We start from the raw sequence: 18,613 nt of genomic DNA, 5'->3' as shown, positions 1-18,613 counted from the left end.
CACAGAATTCAACTCTCCTTTATACTAATCTCCTATGCCAATTTGGGAATTGATTTTTTTCCACTTGCAAAGCTCCTCCCTAGAGAAAACTTCCTCAAGTGATTAAACCATTATAAGGGTAGGTAAGTCATCTTTCAAAACTCTTATCACTTGCAGTACTTGAAGTCAATTAAATAATTACTGGCTGATTTTTAGGCCTTAATTTACAAAGGCCTTTGATCTAACCTAACTCATTTGACACTCTGAAGAAGGTAATATAAAATATTATAATCTTCCCTTATTCAGATGATCTTTTTAGAGAGGATCAAGTAATTCACAAAATCAGAAAAGGAGGCTATGTAGTTCTTTGCTTTTTATAATAGTATTCATTGTGAGTTTTTTTTTCCCTAAACAGTAACTTCCTTTTGAATGTAAAATAATTCATTATTTGTCACATCTTTTCAGGAATACAGCTTCTAGGCAAAATGGGTATTGGTGAAAGGTAGTACTGGATTTATAGTGAAATTTTTAGAGTAAGAAAATCTTGTTTTCGTTACATTTAATGATGTGAAATGATTATATATCATGAGCAGTTGGGTGGCATATTGGATAGAACAGTAGGCCTAAAGGCAGGAAAACCTAAATTCAAATATGGCCTTAGACACTAACTGTGTGACCCTGGGTAAGTTACTTAACACCCTTCCTTTCTCTCCCTGTCCCCCCATTTGCCTCAGTTTCTTTATCTGCCAAAGAAATGGCACACCACCACTCTAGTACCTTTGCCAAGAAAATCTCAAATGATTTCATGAAGAGTTGGATATGACTGAACCATAACAATTACATCATAATTAATAGCCTATTAATATATTAGTAAAAATCTGCTTTATATATACCAGTGACAGTAATAAAAATAATAATTCACATTTTTATAGTGCTTTAAAGAATCAAGTATTTTTCATTTAATAGCCCAAATGATTGCTGAAATTTCAGTCCATTTGGCAAAGGGAAGAATTTCAGGGGGAAGATGTTTTGGAGCAAAGAAATTGTCCCATGTTTGAACGAATTTCTGTTAATGGACAAGCCTGGCCCTGGCTATAGGTATTAAAATGATACTTATCTGAAGATTACATAGTGCTTTGTGCAAAATACTTTGAATATAACATATCATTTTATTCTATTGCCAACCCTGTGAAGTGAGTACTATGGCTACTTCCATTTAATAGACGAGGACATTGAGGGTCCAAAAGTTTAGTATCTTGTTTGTGGTCATAAGTTAATTTAGGTTTGTAGGAAGAATTAAAACCTAGGTTCTCCCTGATTCCACCCTAATCTGAAATTCTTCCCATTGACAAAAAGAGGTTGGATCTTTGAGATAGAGACATAATGGTGTGACAATAATAATAAAAACAATAACTAATATTTATATAGTACTCTAGATTTGCAAAACCCTTTACAAACATTAAATTATTTTATTCTTCAACTCTATAGGTAGGTATTGTTGTTATTATCCCTATTTTGGGTTGGGGAAAATGAAGCAGAGTTGAAGTGATAAGTAGGGCCAAAAGCTTTTAAATGTCTGAGGCAGGATTTGCATTCCAATCTCTCTAACTCAATATCCAATGTGTTATCTATTTCAATATCCCGTGTTTTATTCTAATCAATATCCAGTGTTTTATCCATGTGATCACTTAGTTGTTAAAGAGGATGCTGAATTAAGGAGGAACTTATCTTTCATGGTGATTTTCCCATTTTAAAGTAATTACTTTTATGTTTTCAAAAAGATTATGGGCTTAAAGCTGAAAAGGCAATCTAGACCAACCTTCTCATTTTACAAATAGGGAAACTGAAGTCTGGCAAAGGTCAGCAAGTAAGTACAGGCAGGATTCAAATGGAAATCCTCTAACTTCAAATCTAATTCCCCATTCATTAGACTCTGTCACTTTCCTGACCATCTTGCTCCTTGGGTCCCTTAATTCCCGTAATCTCCAGGATCTAATATACATAAGTATCATTGTTTTTCTTTTCAGATCATTCATTACTTGGCTCCTCTCCATCTTTTCAATCTCTTCACATATTGTTCTGCTGCACACATTCTCCAATGCAATGAAATTAGCCTTCTTCACACAATATTCTCTATATTTTAACTGTATCATTTCACTACCTGCCCCCATTCTAGGAATATTCTCCCTCCTCATTCATCTTCTTCTGCCTTCTGGCTTCTTGCAACTAAAGACACATCTTCTACAGGAAGTCTTTCCTAGCTCCCTTCTGATCTTTCCTTTGAGAACATCTCCAACTTACTCTTTATATCTTATATATAGGCAGCTGGGTGCAGCATTGAGTCTAGAGTTAAGATTATCTGAGTTCAAATCTAGTCTCAGCCACTTACTAGTTGTGTGACCCTGGCCTTTGTTAGCTTGATAAAATGGGGATAATATAACATCTATCTTTCATATTTGTAGAGAGTACCAATTGAGATAGTATTTGTGAAAGTGATTAGCATGGGAACATAGCAGGTGTTATATGCTTATTTCCCTTATTGCACATAGTAGGTATTATAATATATGCTTATTCCTCTTATATGCACCTAGTTATTTTCATGTGTCCCCTCATTAGTTTATGAGCAACTTGAGGGCAGAGATTGTTCTCACCCTTTCTTTTATCTCTAGTACAGTGCCTGGCACATAGTAAACACATGCTAAATGCTTGTTGATTATTGATTGTTAATGACAAGGACCGGTATAGAGATCTGCTTTTAAAAAACTGGTCATTAGAAAACCATTTAGTCTACCTTCCAGATGCCTGAATGTTGCGAATCATCTGTATGATCGACTTTCCCCCCTCTACATTTGAATATTGGCTGCTATCTCTTTGCCTCAGGCATTTCCAATGCAATTCTTGATTCCTTTTCTCTTTGTACAGAGCATTCCCTGAAAGCACTATGAGGGCTCCAGACCCCTGTTCAAATGACCTATATAGATCGGTGGAACAGGGAATCACTGGAGTTTTTATTGAGGTATTACTATATTCCCGGCTCTTGGTTGGTTTGGCTTAGAGTAAAAAGTCTAAACACCAGTTATACCTATGTGAAATAGCTTGTTTTGGGCAGATAGATCATTCAATAAGTTTTTTTCATATTACATTTTAGGCACTTGTTGAATGATTGCTGAATGTGTGGGTGAATGGGTGGGATGAGTGAAATTCATTTGTGCTATTGGAAGGTGTTCTTTCCCATCTCTTCTCAGCCTCCAATTCACTACTGTCCTCAATGCAAGAATTTCCGGAAAGAGCAAAATAGTTTTAGCAAAATGCAAACCTCCCCAGGAAGAATAAAATAGTTTTAGAATTGGAGGTAGCCTTAGATGCCATCAAAGTCCCAACCCCTTTATTTTATTTATTAGATGAGGAAACTGAGGAAACTTAACAGAGAAGCTGTGATTTGCCGTGGGTCACACAACTAATCTGAGATAGCATTAGAACTCACTCTTCCTGGATTCCAAGTCCAGGGAAGTCCTATTCCCTAGATCAGGCTGTCTCCGGGTTTTCTTAGTGCGGAGGCCCCACCCGAGGCCCCATTTGGGAAGGGGGATACAGGTGGGCAAACAAAACTTCCAACCTGATTTGAAATTGGCGATGGCGCTGAAGAGAGCCGCGGACAGTTCCGAGCAGGCTTCCACCAGGCTAATGACGTCGTGCCCATCGTGGTAGATGTTCCTGCAGGTTTGACAGAGCAGCTCGTTGTCCTTGCGACAGTACTCGGTGATCCTGTTGTTCGGGTGGTAGACGCAGATCTTCTCCTCCTGTTCCTGGCTACTGGCGTCTACGAAAAGGTGGTCGTGCATCGCCGTTTCCGAGTGGATGTTCTTGAGACACTCGATGCAGAGGTTCAGGCGGCAGGTGATGCAGTGTTTGTAAGCCAGCCTGCGCTCCCTGCACACCTGGCAGTAGGAGGGGTTCACGGCCTTGTCGAAGCGCCAGGTGAGAAAGTCGTGCTCCTGCATGTAGCGCCTGGTGAGGCGGCTGCGCAAGTAGTTCTCGGGCAGCACCACCTTGCTGTTGGGCAGGCAGTGGGCCCGGTGGCAGATGGGGCAGGTGAAGATGAAGAAGCTCTCGGTGATGTCGGACGTGTCTTGGATCTTCTTCAGGCACTTCCCACAGATGCAGTGGTTACAGGGCAATATGTAGGAGTGCAGCCTCAGCTTGCCGCAGGTGGGGCAGACGAGGTGTTCCATCAGGTTAGTGTTTGTCTTCGTGACCAAGGAATCGCAGCTTTCATTCTTCCAGATAGATCTTGGACCAAAGAAACCCCGCCTGAAAGTAGAATCATGGAACCATGGTATGCCAGAGACAGGGGGGAGGGGACTTTAGTCTTCTAGACTAGTGGTTCTCAAACTTTTGTCCTTAGTATTTCTATGTTGCTAAAAAACCATCGAGGATCCTTTCAAAGAGTTTTTGTTCACATGGGTTATATTTATAGTTATTTACTATATTAGAAATAAAAGTAATTTTGAATTTGTAGCCCCTCTGAAAGGGTTTCAGAGACCCCAACAATTCTTTGGACTACACTTTGAGGACCACTGTTCTAGACTATATAATCCAACCCTCGTGTTTAACAGATGAAGCCCAGAGACAATAAGAAACTTGCCCAAGAGAACAAGGGATTCAAACCCAGGTGCTTTGATTCCAAATGCAGTAGCATTCTTTCCACTGTACCAGATGTCAGCTCCTTTATTTTAGAGATGAAAAAACTGAAGCCCAGAGAAGGAAGTGGTTTTTTCCCCGAGATCACATAATTAGATAGTAGCTGATCTGGGACTAGAATCTTCTTATGTCGACTCTAGTTAGGTCATGACCCAGGAAGTATTTATTTTTAATAAGAATAAAAATATAGCCACCCTGTGAGGTAGACTGGAGTTGAGGGTAGGGGGTATTTTTGTCTTTCTTTGTATCTCCAGTGATTAGCGCAGTTCCTGGCAAGTGTTACTTTTTTGTTAAAATGAATGCTGAGGAATACCTAGTTGTAATATTACTTAATATTATAACAGATTGGCATTAGATGAGGGACTCAAATCCAGGCATTATATGCTGCCAAATCCTATACACTTCCACTGCTCCACATTACCTTCCATTTTGCTAGTTATCATGAGGGTTATTGAAGGAGAATGCTATCATTGCCTTTGAGGGATTTAACTGAAGGCACTGATAGGGACCTATTGTATATGAAACATTGAATAAAATGGTACTGTCCTTTAGGGCCTTGACATTCCACAAAGGAAACACACTACATACACAGGCAAGTGTAGAGTAAGGGTCATTCTATGAGAAATCACGTGTCTACATTCAATACCAGCTCCTATTCAGGAGCCAGCCATTCTCACCAAGTGCTGACAGACTGCATGGGAGAGCCTAGCTGGGGCAGCCGAGTCCCCTCAGGAAGAGATAGGAGGCAGTAAGGGCCAGGCAGTTGAAATGGTCACTGCCATCTTGGGCACCATTCCCCCTCTAACCTTAATGGAGATAGCCAAGACTTAGTGTGCTCAGGGCATTGTTCTTACAAACTAGTCATAGGTCACGTGTATAGAGTACTTTAAAGTTTACAAAAGAGCTTCCCTGAAAAAATATGTGAGAAGACTTATGAAGAAACTGAAGCTCATTCAAGGAGTTTAAATGATTCATTCAAGGTTCTCTAAATCTTAAATGTAGCTTTGCTTTTGTCTCCCGATTCTTACATATCAGTGACCCACAGATCATTATCTAATTCTCTCCTTCACTGCTTCCCACTATTCACGCCAATTAGACTGTGGGGACTCTTTCATTTTTGTTTATGTCCAGAGCCTAGAACAGCACCTTAGGTTCTGTTGCATTGAATTGATTATAATCAGATTGATTTTTCTAATTGCTTCCTCTTCACCTCAATATGACATGTTCATTCCCAATATCTGCTCATGATATTTTCTCATGACATCTCCCCTCTTGATGTTCCTTCCTGATTTCTCATCTAAATCTTTTTTTCTTTGGAGGACAGGCTCAAGTCTAATATCCACTATGAATTTTTTCCCAACTACTTTAGTGAAAAAAGTGAATTGAAGTAAGGAATCTTGAGTTCATATCCTGGCTTTATTACTTAGTAGGTCTGTGATCCTAGGTAAATCATTAACTTCTCTCAGACTCAGTTTCCTCATTTGCAAAATGAAAAAAAATACTTCATTTTATTGGCTTCACTTTATTGCACTTTGAAAATATTGGGGTTTTTTGGGTCAATGGTGTGTGTGTGTGTGTGTGTGTGTGTCTGTATATATATTTAAACAAATTGAAGATTTGTGGAAACTGCATTGAGCGGGCCTGTTAGTGCCATTTTTTCCCAACATCATATGCTCACATCGTTGTCTCTTTGTCACATTTTGGTAATTTTTGTAATATTTCAAACTTTTTTATTATTATTATATCTTTTATGCTTGTTATTGTATTTGAGGTACCATGAACTGAGCCCATGCAAGAGAGTAAAACTAATAGATAATGTTGTATATATTCTAACTCCTTCATTGACCAGTTATTCCTTGTCTGTCTCCTTAAACTGTAGCTTTTTTATTCCCTGAGACATAGCAATATCAAAATTAGGTCAACCAATAACCTTACAATGCTTCTAAGTGTTCAACTGAAAGGAAGAGTCAATTTATGGGGCAAACTTCATTGTTTCAATTTAAAAATTGCCACTCTGATTGGTCAGCAGCCATCAAACACTGAGTTCAAGACTCTCCACCAGCAAAAAAGATTGTCATTTGCTGAAGGCTCAGATGATGGTTAGATTTTTTTTTAAAGCAATAAAATATTTTTAAATTAAAATATATAGATTGAATTTTTAAAACACAATACTATTGTGTACTTAATAGACTATAATATAGTATAAACACAACTTTTATATGTACTAAGAAACTAAAAAAATGACATGTATTATTTGCTTTATTGAGGTGGTCTGGAACTGAACCAGATATGAGGTATGCCCATACATGGTAAAGTGGACAGAACTCTGGCTCAAGTCAAAGAATATGGGTTTGAGTCACTACTTGTATCACTTTGGAAAAGTCAATCAATCTTTCCAGACTTCAGTTTTTCTGTCTGTAAAATGAGATTGGACTGGATGGTCTTTAAGATGTCTTACAACTCTCTATAGAGCTGTGATCCTAAAATCGTATGACTTTATAACCTCCTCAGCTCTAAATTTAGGATCAACTTGTGATCCTAAATAGAAGTTGTCTTATATATTTCATAGGGTTGTTATGAGCAAAGAGCTTTAGAAATCTTAAAGTACTATAAAAATGTGAGATATTATTATTACCACTGTTGATCATACTGTTCTCCCCTTTTTCTGAATTCCTATAGTACTTATAGTATGTACCACATAAGTTATCTTTAATTGCTCCCTCATTAGTTAAAAGAATGATAGAATTTTAGAGTTGGAAAAGACCATCAACACTTCAAAGACTCCAGAGGGAGATGGCAGCTTCAGAAAAACAAAACCATGTGAACTAGGAAGGAGCACTGATTGCCAAAATCAGCAAGGGAGGGTAGGGTTGCATAAGGACAGAATCTGGGAAAGAAATGAAATACCAGAAATGAGCAAATAGTAATAATACTTCAACAGAAAAGCCTTGAAGAGCCAAGTCCTCAAGTCCTCTATAGAATCTCTGAACTAGTTGGTAAGATCTAACTATTGGCTTTAGTCCACCTCTGTAAGAGAAGGAACCTGATAATAGCCACAAAACTGGAGCCAAAGCATGCAAGGCAAAAGGGATCCTTCATCTGGACCTCTAATTTGGTGACTAGTAAAAAAGGAAACTAGGAATTCTGGATGAAAGATGGAAGATGGATATGTAGCATAGTGCATCTTCCCTATATCATGGTTCTTGAAATCTTTTGAATCTTCTTAGGTACAATATGACTATTTTGAGATAATTATTTTGTCAGTTTATCTGTCAAGTTCCCAACCATCAATTCTGTATTGCCAAATGATATAAAGGATATATAATTCCAAAAGCAAAAGCATTTAATTAAAATATGAAAAAATCTTAAAAGAAAAAGGAAAATCAAATAGTAAACCCATACTTAGCATCTATACATGAACAGGTGCAATGTCCTGAATATCCAGAAGAGTTATAATCTGCTTCTTCTTCAATAGCTTTGATTCCTCAGTATAATGGAAAGGCTACAGTGGCTTCAGGACTCATGACTCCAGTGGTAAATGATTTGGATGTGATGCCATGTGTTTCCTGGAATTCTTTGCAGGAGCATCTTGGGACAGTCTGGAAAAGGGATGAAATATCTCACTTCAGTTCTGGAGTCATCAGGGCCCACTGTGATTCCTGGTTTTGGAAACACCATGGCATATCTTTGCCAGGTTCATTTAAGCTATCCCACTTTCAGGTCTCTTTTCTTCTCTTTCCTTGTTCATGCTACCCACATGACTCCAGAAGCTGTGTTTTTAAAGTTGCCTCCTTGAATACCATTCCCCACTAGAGCCCTTACTCTGTGATAGTACGAGGTTTGCTAGCCCAAACAGTACAGGAAATGAAGTCTTACGGTCATCGGTACTACTACAAGAGGCCTCAAAATAGAAAGAACCACGTTGATTCCATTTAATTATGTTTAGGAGTGGACAAGGAAGGGACAATAATGAGAGCAGCATTTTTAGAAAGATTATTATGATGTTGGTATGTAGGAAAGATTGAATGGGGTAGAAGCAGGAAATTCAGTTAAAACAGTTAAAACTAGGTGGCTTAGTGGAATGGCCTCAGATACTTACTAGCTGTGTCAACCTGGGAAGTCACTTAATTGTGAGTGCCTCAAAAGACAAAACAACAACAAAACAAACCACTATTGCAGTACTCAAAGTATGAAATGAGGAGGGCCTGAGTTAGAACAATAGCAGTCAAAACAGAAAAGGACAGATGGAATGAGATTGTGAAAGAAGGTTATATAAAACTAGGTGATTCATGATAGAAGAGAAAAAGGGAAGAGTCAAAGATAATTGAGATTTTGAACTTGGTTCAAAATTAGGAAAATGACAGCAATTTGGAGAGGAACAGAAAAATAAAAAGAACTAATTGGAAAAAAGAAAAGCATTCCAGGGGGTACAGTCAAGATGGTGGAATTAGTAAAAATAGATTAATTTTAAAAAAGAAAAAAAAAGATGATGTACACATTTTTGGAATTATTTTCATTTTATATTTTCCCTAATCTATTGTTTCATTTTCACACCACACTATCCTATATGGATTTCTCTTTCTTCTTCTCCCCTCTTGCTGTCATTTTCTGTTTCAAATGTACAGTGCATCTCTTCTGTGTCACTAATATGTGGTATAGAGAAAGAATGCTGTTTGGAGTCAAAACACCTGTGTTTGTTTGGGCTATCACACTTTATAGCTGTGAGATCAAATGTAAACCACATCATCTCTCTTTATACCTCAGTTTCCTCATCTTTTACTGGAAGATAATCCTTGCACTCAAAGAATCATGAAGAAAACATTTTCTAAGCTTTTAAATTCCATGTAAATGTGGTAATTATAATCTATCATTTCAGACTTACTCCAGTCTTGCTTTTTCACTTATATTTTATATATGTTTCACTTACAGCTTGTGTTATTCCATTTAATTGAATGAACATTTTGATATGCATACAACATATACACATGTATGCGTATTTATGTGTACATAGATGTTTTCTTCCCAGTATAACATAAGCTCCTTAAGGGTAAGAATCATTTCATTTTTTGTATTTATATCTCCAATATCTAGAACAGTATTTCATATAAAATATATTTAATAAACATGTTAAGATTCTTAATATGATTATTTAAATTTATTAGTTTATTTAATCCTACTCTTATTGGCTTTGACCAGCCCATTTTCCAAACTGGTCTGATTTATCTGGAGGCCGCCTACTGGGAGGGACTCATCATATTAATGCTAAACTTAGTGCTGATATCCAATTGACCTAACTGTACTGCAGCTCAGAACTTTGGCTCCCCATAAAAATATTCAATATTCTTTCTGCTTTTCAAATATCAGCATGTGTTTGACATCTTTATTCTGTGTGTGTGTGTGTGTGTGTGTGTGTGTGTGTGTGTGTGTGTGTGTACGTAAGGGTAAGGAGTTAGGTCCATAAAAATAACGTGTTGTTATTGTAGATCTTTTAATCCTCCCCATTCCCAGTGTGAATCTTTCCTATTCTGATTTGGTATAATGGTATAAAGTGTGATTCACTATGAGTAATGCTTGGTTGGTAGTCAAAAGACTGGTGCTTAAATCCTGCCTCTGTCACTTACTATTTGTGTGACTTTGGGCAAGTCAATTGAACTCTTAGGGTCTCAATTTCTTCATCTGTGAAATGAGTAAGTTGAACTAGATGACTTGTCAGGTCACTTTTCAAGTTTTAAATTTATGATCCTGGGATCCTTTATGGTCTTGAATCCTATGACCAGCCATTTTAATAAGACTACTAATCTTCCCTCTTAAGCTTTTCTTCTCTTTAAGAGCTCTCTGGGCTTCAATATTTGCCTTTATTGAATCTTTTGTTGGGCTGCTTCATAAGCTTTTGAAGGAAATTGTGGAATCATTTTATGACAGCTAAAAGAAATTTGTAATCTTACCTAAATTTGGCTCTTAATACCTTCATTGAATTAAAATTAAAAAAAAAATTATTTCCTAACACAGTCCACACAGTGACTTCCAACCTTTCTGTAAGCTCCCAATAAAGGAAATATTCATTAATACCCAATATGTTCCAGACACTAAACTAGGCCTTAGGGATTAAAAGCCAAAGCACAAAGAATTAAAATATCTCTACTCTCCCTGAGCTTGAAATTACCTTTCCTTCTCATATCATCCACTTTACAAGTTTCATTGTACATTGCACAGATATGGTGTAGTAGAGATAAGAGTCCTGGGCTTTGAAATAATATAGACCCAAATTCAAATCCTATCTTTGACACTGTTTATGTGAACATGGAAAAATTGTGTAATTTCTTAATATCTCACAATAACTACATGAAAAGGGCACCCATCCTACAGGGGTTATTTTGAAGATCAAATGAGATTATGTTAAAAAAAAAACTTTGCAATCTTTAAAGCACAATATAATTTCTTATTGTTCTTATTCTTATTGTTGTTGTTCTTGTTTTTGTTCTTCTTGTTCTTTTCTTCTTGTTCCTATTCTTGTTGTTCTTCCTCAATAAATTTTCAACTATCTGCATTCAGGTTTCCATTCCTATGTCTATTGTATTTTCTTCTTGATAGGCTCTTCCCTTGGCTTCCATATTATTACTGTAACTTCTATGACTATTATGTCTTAGTCTCTGTAGCTGGTGGTTTTCACTATTCTTCTATTACATTGACCTATTTTCTTCTTGATAGGCTCTTCCCTTGGCTTCCATATTATTACTGGTTCTCCTACAACTTCTACGACCATTGTGTCTTAAGTCTCCGTAGCTGGTGGTTTTCATTATTCTTCTATTACATCGACCCATTTTCTTCTTGATGGGCTCTTCCCTTGGCTTCCATATTATTAATGGTTCTGTAACTTCTATGACCATTGTGTCTTAGTCTCTGTAGCTGGTGGTTTTCACTATTCTTCTATTACATCGACCTACTGTCTTAAGGGAAAAACTGCAAATTCTTTGACCTGACATTCAAGTTCCTCCATATGTTGGCCCCAACTGAACTTTGGTGATGTATTTCTTCTAATTACTTTAATGAACTCTATTTTCCAGCTCCCTCATCTCATCTTAGATTCTTTTGTATACAATCATTTGCATATGTTGTCCATAATGCTTAGTAAATACTTCCCCCACATTTCTATTTTTTCTTCTATCATGACCCAGATCAAATGCTACCTTCTTCTTTGAAGTTTTCCTTCAATTTCAATTCCTATAGTATAAAGTTCATATAAAAGAGGCTATGGAATAGGCTATCTCATTCAGAGACATATAGGTGGAATGGATCTTATCTAAACTTATTTTACAGATGAGGAAAATCACATTTTTATTCTCTAAACCATCTTTGCAATAGAATCCTTATAATTAGGGCACAAACCAGCTATAATTACTAAGTAAATGAGAGAAATAGAAATTTCTAAGTAGATTTTAAAATTTTGGTTTGTTTGTCTTCTACCTTGAACTGGTAGCCAATCCTTCATACTTCCCCAAGTGTCTCATACAAAGTGTTAGACATATAGCAGTCATACAAAGAAAGATGAATGGTTGCATGGAGAGTTGTAAAAGTCAAGCCAAAATATATTTTGTATGACTTCACATGTATGCTAGGTATGATATTGCTTGCCTTAGTGAGAAAGGCGAAAGGGAAAGAATTTGGAACTCAAAATTTAAAAATTAATGTTAAAAATATATTTTTTTAAAGTCTAAAACTTTTTACTTAAGAGGGAAAATGAGTCATTACACACAAAGAGAAAGTCAAAGAGACAGGGTCCAGAGTGGGAGTCAGAGAATCAGCAAGTAGGATTGAAACATATCTTAGAAGTTAGTCTAAACTTTATCCCAAGCATGAATCTTGGATAGAATTTTCTTCTTTTTTAATGTACCTTATTTACTTTAACATTGAAGTCAACCATCATGTATTTCCATATTGATCATGGTGCAAGAAAAGAAATGTCCAGAATTTTCCTTGAGAAATCATCCTTAAGTCTCTATTGGAAGATCTCTAATATTAGGAAAATTGCTCTTTCCTGAAAGAGCCCAGTTCGCTTTTGAATAACTTTAACTACTAAAAAGTTATTCCAAAGAACCTTTCAGGATGACATAATAGAAGGAAGAAAATACATGAAATCAAGTTTTGATCAGGGAATCCAAGAAAGAAAATCACAGTTACTCATTTTTTCCAGCTCAGGAGGGCATTGGAAGACAAAGGTATCTATGGGCACTCGAGATGGGGCTTATGGAGTATGCTGTGTGGAACCTTTTGAAAATTAAAGCAACAATTGTGTATTTAGGCAAGAAGAGGTCCCAAATGCAATGCAAGGCATTAGGTTTTATACAGAGAGCAGGAATAAATGCCAACTAGTAGCAATGTTCACTCCCTAATTCTGAATCTTAGATTTCACTGCAGACTGAAAGGGCATCTACACTTATGTATGGTGATAGATCTAGGAGCCTAGGCTCAGTACTAGTGAGAAGCAAGTACAGAAGCAAGCAGCAATTGTGTGACTGACTCTGGGAACAAATCTGGATTTCCTATCTAGCCCTGCTCCTTGCCTGAAGCCTGTCCCAAGATAGCTGGGGTAGGAATCCCCTCAAAAGGGAGAATTTCTAGTTCTGTCACTGAACCAGTAGAGCTTTCAGATAGTTCTATCACTGTCAATAGAGCTGACAGTGTCTGTCTAGAAGCAGTCTAATTGAGTTTCGGCTAGGGAAATCTCATAGGTATGTGAGCATCAGGACTTATAAGGACACAGAATTGGACCAAGCAAAATCTAGACAGTCCAGATTCACATGGAGGCTGACCCTAATGCGAAGTTCTAAGTCAAGAAGTAAGACCAAAAGAATAGATAAAGAATAGCACCATAAAGAGTTAACAAGGAGTCTAAATACTTAAACTCAGAAGGAGAGAATGACTGTAAAATATTTATAAGTGAAATCTCAAAAAAAAAAAACACACACATACACACACAATTTAGCTACAAATTCGACTAGAATTTTTTGAAGATTTGAATGAAGAATTTTTTAAAAGACTGAAAAAATGATTTTATCAATGAAATGTGAATGTTATGGGGAAAATTGGAAAAAATGAGAGGTATGGAAGAAAACATTCGAAAGAAGATTAGCACAAATGGTACATGATCTTGTGTAATAAATAGACTTCTTCAAAATCAAGATGACTCAATGAAACTACAAGAAAAAAAGCATGAGGTATCACACATTAAAAAAGCAACTGATTTGAAAAACAGATCAGAGAGATAATTTAGGAAACACTGAATGTGTGATAGCATACATGTTCCTGTAATCTCTGCCACTGGGCAAATTGATTCGGGTCAATCACTTGAGTAGAAGAGTTTTGAGTTGGAATAAGGCTAAAGACACTTGAGTATGTCTGTGTTAAGTACAAGACCAAGATGGTGTTAGAAGGACCTCCTCCAGAAGGGGAGGTTAGGAAAAATCTCAAGACAATCCAAGGAGGGCCAAGCCAGTTGTAATTCTAGCCTAGGTGAGTTAGGATAATTCAGTTTTAAAAAAATTATCTTTGATCTATCTGAAAATCACAAATAAAAAAAGAACCTAGATGTTATATTTCATTAATCCAGCTTTCTTACATTCAGAGAGCAAAGTGAAAATATAAAGGATCTATTGGTCACAACCTGAAAGAAGCTGAAAGAAATCCCCAAATGAAAACTTCATTATGGCCCATTCAAAGCTTTCAAATCTAAGGGGAAAATTGCTGCAAGGAGTCAGATAGAAAGAATAAAGTACCAACAGCAACAGTCAGAATCTTACATGGTTTACCCGCTGACACCATCAAAAACTAGAGTGTTTAGAATAAAAAATGCTAGGTGGTTAAAGAGTTAGAATAATTTGTCCAGAAAAACTCAGTATAATTCTATAAGAGAAGGGAAATGTGTCTTTAGTGAAATAAGAGACTTCTAAGAATTCCTGCCAAAAAGACTAGCCTCATTTGGAATTTTTGAAATACAAACATAGGAGTCAAGAGAAACATAAGTAAATATAAGCAAAAAATCATAAGGGACTAAGAATGAATTATTTCCATTTTGATATGTAGAGATGATACATAGTCTCTTCTGTGACTGGTTAGCCATCTTCACAGAGGAAATCTAATAATACAGAGGGCCTGGGAGTTGTTTTGTTTTGTTTTTATGAAATTAAAGAAGAAAAAAGCATAAGGAAAGGAATACAGTGGGGAAGTAAAAAGAGAGGAAAGGTGGGGGAAATATCTCTTACTTTTGGTGTATGCAAATAAAAGATTATATGAACAAACAAGAAAAGAAAAGAAAAAGCAATGGGCACTTTACCCTCCTTTTCTGACCTGATCAAAAGAGGAAAGAATATCCAAATATATATACTTATGCAGTTAAGTAAAGACATTCATTCCATTCAACAGAGAAATAGGAGGGAAAGAGAAGAAAGAAGAATAGGGAATAAAAAGGAACATAGATTAAGGGAAAGAGAAATAAAATTCTAACCAGGAATGGCGAGTCATTAATATTTAAAAAGAAAGAATGAAAGGATAGAAATCTATGAATGATCTCTGGGTGAAGGAAGAGGCTCAAAGTAATAGTTGCATATTGCATCAGACCCAGTACTAGTACTGGTATATGCCTTTATCTCACCATATTCTTCTTCTATGTGAAGAGGGGGCAGAAAATTTATCATGAAAATGACAAACCATGATGCCAAAGGAGTTGTGATAAAACATGTTGCTTAGCCACAGCAAGAGAGGGGATGGGGTTGGGATGCAGATTGAAATACATATTTTTGGACATGGTCAATGTGAGAATTTGTTTTTCTTCTTTTATTTGTTAAAAATATTTTTGTTTTTCTTTCCTTTTAACTAGGGATGGTAAGAGAGGCTAATTTTTTTCAATTAAAAAATCAAAAGATGAATGTAGAAAGAATGTAGAAGAAAAAGTTCACTAGGAAAAAAACCTTTGCAACAAGTTTCTGATAAAAATTTAACTTCTAAGATATATAAAGACTTGATTTAAATTTATAAGTATATAAGCAATTCCCTCTGGCTCTGGAAGACCAATGATGAAGAATTTTATCTACTTCCTGACAAAGAGGTGATATATATACTCAAAATGCAGAATAAGAGATATTTTTATATGAACAATATGGGAATGTGTTTTGTTTGAGTATGCGTAATTTTTTTTTTACAAAGGTTTCCTTTTTTTCCCCCCAATTGTGAGGTTGTGTTAGATTTAAGATAGAAAGTAAATGCTTGTTCATTGAAAAAAAAAAAGAAAAAGTAGTTTCTTCTTAGAATTCTTCCAAATTCTCCCCATGGCTTCCAATCATTAGATCTAATCCTCTTCAATAGGTCCAATTAATTAAAGAGAAGATACCCCAACAAGAGGTAGAATGGGATCAGAATTTTTCTGATGTTTCAAAAATATATTTTCTGATTGTTGTGATATTTGCATTGGGACAAAATAAGGCATTGTCAGATGCCTGCTAATAACTTATTCTCACATGAGATCAAAGGAAATTAGAACTTCAGTGAAGAATCTTTAAGCAAATACATTACACTAACAGTCCAGATATAGGCATCTGGCAGTTGGAGTTATCAGTGGAAGCCATACAGAATCTAAGATTTTATATTTAAAAGGTATTGAAAGTGAAGTAGCTGTTTCATTGACTTGTGGGGGGACTGTACCATGTGTTTGTGTTTCTTCTAAAGGTATATTAATTATGTGTGAACTAAAGATGGTTTTCCTTGCTACTGAAGAAGGGAAATGGATTAAAAGAATCCTTTTATTTAATGAACATTATTTAATGAACCTTTTGGTTTATTAGGATGAGGCATTCCTAGGATAGATAGAAGAAATTATTCAAAAGGAAGATGATCAAGAAGATTTTGAGGACTGAGAAAATAATTCAAACAAGTGTCAACAGTTTGGAGAGTGAAAGAATTTGTTACAGGAAAAAAAACCAATAGTAGCTCAAATTTGTTTAGGACTTTAAGACTTGAAATACATGTTTTTTCACAACAGCCCTGTACAATAGATAGTGTAAATATTTACCCATCTTACAGATGAAGGAAACTAAAGATCAGAAAAGTTAACTTGCATAGGGCACTAATAAGAGTTGAAGTTGGGATTCAAACCAAAGGCTTCTTTCTCACATCGAAACCAGTGTTGGTTATATTACACTTCAAGATTTTTGCGGTGCAATTTATAGAGCTGTACTTTCTGAGGAGGAGGCACCTTCCCGGATTTTTCAGAATGATAAGGATATGCAGATGCTAAATGTTAAGTGAAAATCTGTTCTTCACTCATAGAAAATACTACTCACTGTGGTATTCAGTATATAAAGGGAGCTAGATATTAATGAGAAATGGCAAATTGGGAGGTATGTAGTTTCCTCAAGGGTGTATATCTGGTAGATGGCAAAACCTCCTTGGGCTTGCCAAACCCAAAATTGTGATAAAGTTCTTGTGATAAAATGAAAATGAAATATATCACTAAAAGAAAGCTGGGAAAAATTCTTTAGGTGCTATGAAGTTCTGATCAGGGAACTGAAGGTCTTGGGGACACAAATAGTATTTATATTACTACCTTCAATCAAAAACAGATATGTTGAAATAGAAAGGAGTATGATAAGGAAACTGAATAATGGACTAAAGAGATAATTGGAGACTTAAATCGGGCATAACAGGAAGATGATAGGCTTGTTTTTAACAATTCCTGAGAATAAGCTAGTTTAGTGTTCCCATCAATAATAGCTAGCCTTTCTATAACCCTTCAGAACTTGAAAAGGGATTTATTAAAGTTACCTTATTTTAGTCACCCAACAATCCTGTGAGACAAGTGCTATTATTAACCTCATTTTATGGATGGGAAAGTTTATGCAAACAGAGAATGTAACTTGACTAGGGTGTCACACAGCTCACAAATTTCTGGAGCTCACACAGATTTTCTGAACTAAAGGGCCAATCTTCTATCCATTCATTACCCCACTTAGCTTCTTCACTAGAATGGATTCTAGATCAATCCTTTCATTTTATAAGTGGGGAAATGAAGACAAAGGTTTGGTGATTTGCCCAGGATTATATAGCTACTAAACATCAAAGGCAGGATTTAAATTCATGTTTACTGACTATAGATCAATGCTCTATGTTCTCCCCTTGCCTCTTCCCTTACAAAACTAGAAATATGGCCATTCTAAGATGAAAACAATGCTGCAAAAGGAAATATTTGAAAGAATGTACGCCTTTAAAAATGAAAATAGTTTTTCATTTTTTTTTTTTTGAGTAGGGCAGAAGTTTATTCTTATTTTTCCCCTGGACCATGGTTAAAATAATGAGTTTTTGGTCAAAGATAGATTGCATCTAATGAGATTTTATATGTCTATTAGTCTGGTGAAATAGAAATTTATTGAGGAAGGCTTTAAAATGATATCATATAGAAAGAGATAGAAGGTAAGGTAAGAAGGAATCCTACTGATAGACATTATTTGATGTCTTGCATGATCTTATTGGTTTGTGGTGGACACAGTCTAATCATCATGGTTTTAGTTTTGGGGGTGGGTTAAGGACTGGAAGTCACTTTTAAGTTGCCTTTCAGAATAAAGAGAATTATAATATTCTTCATTAATGTCTATTTGCTGGGTTTAGAAGATGAATGGGAGAACAAAAAGATAATGAATGAAGGAGGGAAAAGAGGAAGAAAGGAAAGAGAGTAAGAAAGCAAGCAAAAACAAGAAAAGAGAGAGAGCTAGAGAGTGAGAGGTATAAAAAGACAGAGAAATGGGGAAGGAGGGAGTGAAAGAATAGAAATAAGGAATATCAGAGGAAGGAAAAAAGGGAATGAAAATCAAAATAAAAGCAAAGAAAGGGAATCAAAGAGAAAGAGTTTAGTTTTGTAGAGAAAATACACTTATCTGTTTTTGTACTC

The 18,613-nt window shown here is 35.9% G+C and overlaps 1 protein-coding gene across 2 annotated transcripts in view; it reads right to left on the bottom strand.

The window, feature by feature from the left end:
• Positions 1-18,613, bottom strand: part of TRIM42 (tripartite motif containing 42) — a 54,185-nt gene that overhangs the window by 32,565 nt on the left and 3,007 nt on the right. For both annotated transcript variants that reach the window (XR_007951929.1, XM_051985650.1), the window contains exon 2: positions 3,596-4,290. Coding sequence is in view for 1 of the 2 variants with exons in the window: in XM_051985650.1 (XP_051841610.1) it covers positions 3,596-4,290 (695 nt within the window). In the remaining variant the exon portion in view is untranslated. The remainder of the gene's footprint in view (positions 1-3,595; positions 4,291-18,613) is intronic.

The sequence above is a fragment of the Antechinus flavipes genome, chromosome 3 (genome assembly GCF_016432865.1).
Source record: "Antechinus flavipes isolate AdamAnt ecotype Samford, QLD, Australia chromosome 3, AdamAnt_v2, whole genome shotgun sequence".
Classification (NCBI taxonomy): domain Eukaryota; kingdom Metazoa; phylum Chordata; class Mammalia; order Dasyuromorphia; family Dasyuridae; genus Antechinus; species Antechinus flavipes.
This window is presented reverse-complemented; position numbering and strand designations above follow the sequence as displayed.